Source organism: Plasmodium reichenowi, chromosome 10 (assembly GCF_001601855.1).
Source record: "Plasmodium reichenowi strain SY57 chromosome 10, whole genome shotgun sequence".
Classification (NCBI taxonomy): domain Eukaryota; phylum Apicomplexa; class Aconoidasida; order Haemosporida; family Plasmodiidae; genus Plasmodium; species Plasmodium reichenowi.
The window spans coordinates 130,680-141,441 of NC_033655.1; the positions used below are offsets into that span (position 1 = coordinate 130,680).

Sequence of the window (10,762 nt, forward strand, 5' to 3'; positions counted from 1 at the left end):
AAAAAAAAAAAAAAAAAAAAAAAAAAAAAAAAAAAAAAAAAAAAAATACACAATGATATAAATATATATAAATATATATATATTATATATATATATATATATATATATATTTTTTTTAATGTGCGAGATATGTCTAGATAAAACGATTAGGAATGTATGATAAAGGTGAATATAAGAAATAAAAAAATAAACATTATGTAACACAAAATAAAAATATAATTTTTTATATGTTGACATATATAGATAGAACATAATTTTTTCATCATTTGGTAAAATATAAATATTTATGTATGTATCATATGTATATAAGATATATAGCGTTGTCCTCCCTTTTTAATATCCATTCATTTTTTTTTTTATATGTAATATCAATATAACTATCTGAGAGGTAAAGATAACTTGATTTAATTTTGGATAGTTGTATATCACGCGTACATTTGGACTGAATTTTTAAGAAACCACTAAATAATCCTACGTTTGTACAATTCCATAACTTAAAAGATAAATCTAATTTAGAATAGGAAGCTAGAGCTGTTCCGTTTGTATTAAATTTTATACAATCTATATATTTTTTATGTCCTTGGAAGATCTTCAATTTTTTTGCACTTTTTAAATCATATAGATATATACATTTGTTTATATTATTTACAACAGCTAGTTTTTGTGTAAACTTATTAAATGAACATATATTATAATATTTGACTAGTGTATATATGAGACTTGTTGATAATTTTAAACATAATATTCGGACATTATTTGAAGGATCCAATGAATTTAATAGTATATCAATAATTATATTCATATACCATATAAATATACATTTATAATTTTTTATTAAAATAATCAATAGAAATAATATTTTATTAATTGACGATACTTTTTTATGTATATTCCCAGATATATAATGTAATGTTTTTAAAAATAAAAATGGTTCTAATCTTCCTATATTTATTAATATTTTTAAAAAGCTAATATTATTTAATGATAAGGTATATAATTCAAATATATTTAATATAAAATGACATATATTTATATAATTATGTTCATTAATTCGACATATATTATCATTCTCCATATTAGTATCATTATCTTTTATATTATCATTATTATAATGTTTTGAAAAAAAATGTTTTTTTTTATTCTTTTTGTCTTCATAAGGATTCGTTATATAATCATGTTTATTATCAAGAATATCATATTTATTATTATAGTTCATATTATTATTACTATTCTCATAATGTTTATTAATATGTCCATATATATTATATTTATCTAATTTATTATTATTCTTATCATAAAATGTAATATAAGAGGTATCACGTTTAATATTATCATTATTATCTACATTCTTATTTTTCTTATCTATCAAAGAATATTTTTTATTAAATCTCGATATATAACCACTACTATTATTACTATTTGAATCCATAAAACTCGTTATCCTTAATAATTCATATGATTTATTACGTATATTATATTTTTCTTCATTACTAATATATGAAAAGATATTATCAAAAGAATTTATAATATTATTATTATTACTATTATTACTGTTCATGTTGTTTATATTATTATTACTGTTCATGTTGTTTATATTATTATTACTGTTCATGTTGCTTATATTATTATTACTGTTCATGTTGTTTATATTATTATTATTAGATTGATTAGCTTCCATTTTTTCCAATTCTATGTCACTTATTTTATTTATATATTCCAAATAATCGTCCAAATAATTTTTCAAATTTATTTCGGTTAAAGAATTATTTATCATTTTACTATCACTTTTATCAATATTTATTTCTGCATGTACATAATAATCCTTTAAGGTTTTATAATAATTTTCATTAATTAATCTTTCATTAAATATAAAATCATCCTTTTTTAAACATAAATTAAATGTAACATTAGATACATTCTTCATATTATTCGTAAATATCCCTTTTTGTATTAATATATGCAAATCCCATGTTATGGAAAAACTTAATGATAATAAATGTATAAAATGAAATAATTTAAATTTATTAAATTTTATATTCTTTTCTAAAAAATATTTTGTATCTACAAATATATAATAACATATATGATGTATTATTAAAGTTATCATACTAGCATTCGTATAAAATGTTTTACAACTTCTTAAATATTCAGATTTTACTAATAATAATAATAATAATAATGTTAAGCATATCTCATCAGCATATATAAATGGATATAAATATAAACATCCTACCTTTGGTATTATTATAGATATAATATAAGTTCCACTAGTATCATATAAAGATATTTCATCGATATTCTTTTCTATTATTCTTTTCTTCTTATTATTTATTCTTAATATCTCAGTAGATGCCTTTGTATATTTATCTAATAATTTATCACTCATATTTCGTATTTTTCTATACATAAAATTTTGTAATTCTAATCTTATACTTTTATCATATGGATACATAGATATATAACTTAACAAAAATAAATTTATATCTATTCCATCGGGTAAATTATCTATAATATACTCATTAAAATTATTTATAACTTCTTCATTATATTTTATTTTATACCACCTCCTCCATAATTCTAGAAATCTTAAAATGAAACAGCTATATAATGTTTTTATATACACACTATTACAATATATTTCAATACTGTTGTTACAAAAAAAAAATTCCTTATTCTTATGTACATTCCTTTTACATTTCTTACGTCTTTCTACTTTCAATTTTGCAAATCTAATATTATTAATAAATGAATTATCATCACATGTGTTAGATTCTACCTTACTATTCATTTTATTCAAGTGTACATTACTTTTTTTCCTTTTATCATCCTTTTTCATATTCTTTCCCCTACTATGTCTATTATTTTTATTATTATTATTATTATTTCCTTTTTTTATATATAAACATATACTCGATTTATCAGATGAATAATTTGATAAATCATCATCTAAATATTTTAAAACCCATTTGGGAGAAATGTTCGAGTTTCTTCTGTTTACTCTAACATCTTTATAATAATTATAATGTAAAATATGATAATTACGTCTATTTGTATATTCTTCTGTTTCTACATTTTTTTCATCACATTTTATAATTTCTTTATCTTTATTAGTAATCATATCAATACATGCATTATTCTTCTCCTTATTATTATTTTTATCATCATCATTATTATTATAATTACTTTTACTTCTTTTTTTATTACCCATGTTATTATTATAATACATACAATTATATGCATTATTGTGTACTGATATATGGGATTCTCTTTTATCATCATCTTCATATTTATTCAAGTCATGCATACCTTCTTTATAATCACCTGCGTCATTACATTTTATTTTACTTTTTTTTATATTATCATTATTATTATTATTATTATTATTATTATCATCATCAAGTGCTTTCCCCATTTTCCCTTTCTTTTCTTTTGCTCTATCTCGTTCAATATAAGAATTACACAAATTGTTATGTACACTTCCTTGCTTGGTCAAATTTTTATACTTTGAGAATTCTCTAAAATTCTTAAGACTTTTTTTCTTCAAACATCCCATCTTCACATCCAAATAAATGTACTTTTTTTTTAATATATCGCTAAGGAAATATTTTTTTTTGAAATTCTTATTATATGCAGAATCATATTCTAAATTTAAAGAATCATAAAAAAATTTTTCTTTTTTTCTTTTCTCAGATAATATATACCTTTCTTTTTGCTTACTACCCATAGTTATATATACGTCAATATCATTCTTTTTACATTTCATGGAATGCATCCTAGAAAAATAATATATCTGAGTAGACATAGGTATAACAAAACTAAAGGTAGATTCCTTCCCATGAATACATAAAGAAAATGGTATCGACGGAAAATTAATTAAAAATGGAAATAACTCTTTACATACTTGTATACAATTTTTAGGCATAAAAAAATGATATAATAATTTTGTTAAGGGTAAACATTTCTTTGATAAATTACTATCTCGAAATAATACAAAACTTATTATAGGAATTTGGGTTTTTACTATATATCTATAAATGCAATTATTCTCAAAATTATATCTATACATATTATTCTCACGTTTTAATCCTACCTCTTTTTTACCCTTTAAATTCTTTTCTTCATTTATATTATCTTTGTATAATAGGTCAAATGATACTTTCATTTTCCCAACATTTTCTATAGAACTATTTAAAATGGAGGGAGAACAAATTGAAGGAGAATAAGTAGAGGAAAAAGATGACGAATATGATGAAGCTGATGACATATATGATGATGACATATAAGATGATAACATATATGATGATGATAATGATGGTGCTAAATAATTCATATTACTACCTTTATTCTTACTAAAAATGTAATCATTTTGAGGATACTTTAAATTATTATTATCTACGTCATCCACATGATTATATTTATAATTACCTTGTGATAATTTACCATCATAATTATAATCATAATAATTATCGTCTTCATCATCATGTATAGTATATTCCTCATCGATTATATCATAATTCTCATGTTTACTCACATCTTTTATTTTAACTCTATTCAAAATATTTAAATGTGTTATATTTACACCTAATTTTAGGTAACATTGATCATATGAAAAATTTGTTATCTGCATAAATTCTGAATCATATATAGATCGTATAAATTGACCAGTATTATAATTATATATGAATACATAATTATTTAACAATATTATATACAACAAAGAAGAATATGTGTTTATATATATATTATTTATTAATTTGTAATTTATTTCATTTTTTTTTTCTAATTTTCTACATGTACAATGGAAACAGATACCTGTCATATTTTTTAATTCTTTTTCTTTTTGTATAATATAATATTCTTTATTATAAATATATGAGTCTATTCTTTTTTTTTTCTTTCTCGTATATTTAATATGACTATTATTATTATCACTAATACTTTCTTCTTCTTCTTCATTTTTATGATGATGATGATGATGATCATGATCATGTTGGTTATTCCCATTATCCTTATCAATAAAATTACCATTACTTTCATTTTTATCCTTATCAACAAAATTACCATTACTTTCATTTTTATCTTTATCGTCATCAAAATTATCATCATACATTGTATTTTTTTTTTTTGTATTTATTCTACCCTTTTGTATTCCTTTTATCTTACTAACACTTTTATATAAATTTTTATATATGTGAAAAGAATATTTTTGTTCGTTTCCATAATTTTTCAAAGAACAAAGGTGCATTTCCTTCTCCGCAACAAACATATCATGATAATAATGATCATAGTATTTGTTGCGTAATATTTTCATTCCTAAATTTTTTTTATATTTTAATATTTTCAACAAATTATATATATTTTTATTTTCCTTCCACATACCAGTTGACCTTCTTAATAAACTATGTACATAATAATAAATAATTTGTTTTTTTTCTTCTCTTTTTTTTTTTTTTTTTTTTTTTTCTTCGTTTTCTTTATTTTTAAAATAACTATTTTTGCTATTCTTATATTTTTCGATTTCTTCATCTCTTGTTATGCATATTTTATATGGATCATTTTGATAAAAACAATTTGATCGATTTTTATCATAATATATAGGATTCAAATTTAATAAAATTATATTATTACTACTATCACAAGTTAAAACCCAATGATCTTCTTCCATTAATTTAAAATTACTCATATCTTCTTTAACGATTTCTTCTAAATCCTCTTCTTTCTTTTTATCTCTATCTTGTTCGTCTTTTTTCTTTTTTTTATTATTTATAACAACAGTACTATCTAATATATTCTTTTTGTTTTTTAAATTATTAGAAATATAATTTTCTTTTACAACTTTATGTATACTACATACATAAGACAAATGATAATTTTTTAAAATCTTTACTAAATCAAAATTTATTAATTTCCATATAAGAATATCCCCATGGTTTGTACCACCTATTAAAAAATTATTTTCATAATATAGTGTAGTAATGAACATATTTCTACGATATTTATTATACAACGTTTTAGGAATATATAAATTATGAATAACCTTTTCTTTATTCAACTTATTATTATAAGAATTAATTAATGTGCTAATAACACATCCGTTTGTATAACTTATAATAATATATATATTTAAATTATAATATGCTATAACATAAGAGCAAATATTACCTTCACTCTTTTTTATATCACCAAAGGTTTTATTATTATTATTATTATTATTATTGTTCTTTTTATTTAAATCAAATGTATTTATATTTTGATTTATATATTTTTCCTTATCCATATAATTCTTATCATCATAATCTTTTATATTATCATATGTTCTAGTCATATTATCACCATTCTTACTTTTCATCATATGAATTACATGTTCTACATTCTTCTTTTTAGGTAACAACCATACCTTTTCTATTTTAGACGTCTTGTACCATATATTGTATAAATATTCATATACTATTATTCTACGTTTATAATTCTTATTTACAAAAAAAAAGAAAAAATCTTCTTTACATTTTGAATGCTTCTCAATATGATTGTACTCATAATTTTTATAATCATCAAAAAGAACATTCTTCTTTTCATCATTACAAATTAAATTTATAATATTGTCACCCTTTTTACCTTTTGTTTTTTCGATATTTCTTTTTTTTTTACTTGTATTATCCATTAGTTCTTCATTCGAGTTACTCAACCTTTTTATACATTCAGAAGAATACATCTTGCTACTATATACACTCATATCAGCACTCTCACTTATTTTAATCTCAAAATTTTTATTATTCATAAAATCTACAGTAGTATCTTTTATGTCCTCATCACTTTTCCTAACATTCTCTCGATAAATAATCAAAGGAACAGCACTATTAAAGGAACCTAACAAATCTTTTGAGACCTTTTTCAAAAAGAAGGATTTTATATTGGACTGAAACGATAAAAACAGACTCGAAAATTTTAATGGTAAGCTGTATGCATAGAAACTTCCTTCATTTGTCCAAGCAATAATTGAACCACACACATTCTTTGATAATTTCTGCATAACGTTGTATGACTTTTTTTTAAACCCCATCATTTGGAAAATACCTAACATAAAAATAAAAAAAAAATAATAAAAAATAAAATAAAATAAAAAAAAAAAAAATAAAAAAAAATTAAAAAAAAAAAAAAAAAAATAAAATAAAAAGATTATCTATGTTTATGTTAATTATTGCTTATAAAATGGTGTTTTCAACAATAATATGTATAATTATATTCATATGGTTATATATACATATGGTTATATATACATATGGTTATATATACATATGGTTATATATTCATATGGTTATATATTCATATGGTTATATATTCATATGGTTATATATTCATATGGTTATATATCCATATGATCATATATTCATATGATCATATATTCATATATTCATTTTATATTTTACCTGATGAAAACTTCCATATAGGTCGACGAACGACCTGGATTCCCACCCAGTGAGTATTATGAGATGTTCTCTTTCGTGTTTCTTCATAATCAGGACAAAATAAATCCATCAAGGGGACGAAATAAGAAGACATATTTGATGAGGGATCAGATAAATTATTTGAAGATGATAGACATTTCCTTTCATAAATAATTAACCTGGTTTTTTGTAATAAAATAATATAATTATCTATTATAGCTATTTGACTAGAATATCCATTGCTAGCTATTTCTAATGTTTTTTTTTCGAATTCATTTAAATTAGCTATATGTATAGGATCTATATTATATATACCCATATATTTTTTATATATATCTTCTTTACCTTTAATATTTTTATCATTATCTTTTAAATTAATATCATTAGTTGAACTAATACGTGTTTTTATTAATTCATCGTATATACAATTTTCTGATATATCTTCTATCATTTCATTATATAATTCTAATTCTGTTTTTTCGGTTCTAATAACAAAACGACATTTACATTTATAATAATTTAAAAAATCGGTTAAATCCCAACATATAATATCTCCGTTATTTAATGAAGCACAAATTAAAACTGGGCAATAAAATAAATTATTTAAACGATCATTAACTTCTTTATCTTTTAATTTTAAATATTCATCATTAAATATATTATTACTATTATTATTATTATTATTATTATTATTATAATTACTGGTATCATTATTGCTGTTGTTATTGTTTATGAATAGATCTTCATATAATTTCTCATAACTCTTCTTGATATTTTTATTATTCATATCCTTTTCCTTTTTATCATCGATACTAAATAATTTACGTTTTAATAATTTAAAACATTGTATAACGGATCTTTGATTATCTTCTTTTAAGTATGGAACAACTCCTGTAGCTATAGAACATAGTTTTAAATCACGTGTATGAATATTATTTCTTCGTCTATAATTTTGACTTTTATTATTATTGTTGTCATTTATATATCGATTGGAAACTCCAAACATATTCTTTATGTTCATGGTCTCGTCCTGAATATTATTATTTATATCTTTATATTTCTCTTTATCTCTATCTTTGTCTTTATCTTTATCTCGATCCAACCTATTATATCCATAATTTTTATTTTTACTATTAATATATATATTATTTTCTTGAGGATCAGATGACATATTATTATTTAAATAATCATACATACTATTCATATTGTACATATTATTATCATCCGATCCGTAAGACGATGAATAATACTTATCATCAATATCACCAATATAATAATCTTCTTCTTCTTTGGAATCATTTACAATTTTGCTTTTCTCGCTCTTATTATATTCATTCTGTGTATTCTGATTTGAGCCAATATTTAGTTGTGCTATAATTTCCTTGTCTGAATTAGCCCATATATCTACGACTAAAACTTTTTTCTCTCCACTAATTAATAGAAATCTTCTATCTGGTAATATTCTTAAGTTATAAATCAAAAAATCAAAGTTCTTTAAAACCTTAAAACATCTACCTTCATCAATTGACCAGAAGTATATCATATTATCTACATGTAATGATATCAATATTTCTTTCGATACACATTCGATTAAAGCACAACATGTTAAACCATAACATAATTGTACAATACTATTATTGCATGTATTATTACTATTATTTAATAAAATATTATAAGGTAATAAATTAATTCTGTTACTAAAGCGTTTTCGATTTTGTTTAGGAAATTTTTTAGAATTATCTCTCTTCAAATTATTACTACTCAAATTATTCATACAATTATTTATATTATTTATATTATTTATATTATTTATATTATTTATATTATTTTTACTATTGTGATTATTTTCATTATTTTCATTATTTTCATTATTATTATTATTAATGTTGTTACTTTCTTTTTTCTCAGAATTCATATTTTCATCATTATTATTAATATCAACACTCATCTTATCATCATCCACACTTAATAATTCCTCTTTCTTATTTTTTTTATCATAGGTCTCATCAACCATATGATTAGTACTACTACTAAAACTTTCACTTATTTTATTATCACTCTTATCATCATATTCATCCTTTTTCACATACCCTTCTCCCGTCTTACCTTTCCTTTTATTATCAACATACTCGACCTTATTCTCATCAATCCTAAATAAAATAATACTACCCTCATAACTACCTGCAGCTAACGTACTACAACCTTCGTTTACAGCATAACATGATAAACTAAAAGGAGAAGAAAAATTAGGCCACACCACAGACCCTAATTTTAAATCTTCATTCATCCTTATTTCATATTTTTAAATAATACAAAAAAAAAAAAAAAAAAAAAAAAAAAAAAAAAAAAAAAAAAAAATATATATATATATATATAATGAAATATAACATATAAAGGTAAACTATCACTATTTCTTTTTTATATTTAATATTAGAAAAATACAAATAATATATTCCTTATGTGAAACAAAAGTATAATAAAATAAAATAAAATCAATATAATTTTAAAATAAAAATAAAATCAAATGGCTATCTGATAGAAAAATCGAAACAAAAATGAAAGGCAAATATATATATAAATATATATATATATATTAACAATACTTATGTTATATTGTTCATATAATATTATTTGTAAATAATTATTTAAACTATAATTATATTCAAGTTATGAGAAATTTTTTAAACATAATAGTAGTATGTAAATCAATAATATAATATATATTATATTATATTATATTATATTATATTATATTATATTATATTATATTATATTATATTATATTATATTAAATTTTTTTATATTATATTATATTATATTATATTATATTATTTTTTATTATATTATATTATATATATATGTAATATTTTTTTTTTTTTTTTTTTTTTTTTTTTTTCAACTTGTTAATTTTATCAATACATATATATTTATTATATATATATATATATATATACTTAGTAAAACTATTCTAACGTTTAAATTATTATATATGTATTTTTGTTTTTATTTCATATTAAATTATTTTATTATACTTTTTATTTTATTATTTTTTTATTTTTTATTTTGTATTCACTTAATATTACACATATATTAAATATTCTTATATAAAAAAATACACATATGTGATTTAAAGTAAATATAATATTTTATATATATATATATATGATATATTTTATGTACATATAAAACATATATAATATATATATATATATATATATATATATATATAATATTTATATTTTTATTTTTTTCTATAATAAAAACCTGATTTGTATCACCTTTCAAAAAAAGAAAAAAAAAAAAAAAAAAGACCATGT

At 20.0% G+C, this 10,762-nt stretch overlaps 1 protein-coding gene across 1 annotated transcript; it reads right to left on the minus strand.

Moving 5' to 3' along the window:
• Positions 1-295: 295 nt before the first annotated feature.
• PRSY57_1003600 (putative membrane protein) lies at positions 296-9,732 on the minus strand (the record flags this gene model as incomplete). The annotated part of the gene is made up of 2 exons (XM_012907626.2): positions 296-7,074; positions 7,428-9,732. 2 exons carry the CDS (start codon positions 9,730-9,732, stop codon positions 296-298), a joined length of 9,084 nt encoding a protein of 3,027 aa, XP_012763080.2.
• Positions 9,733-10,762: the final 1,030 nt, after the last annotated feature.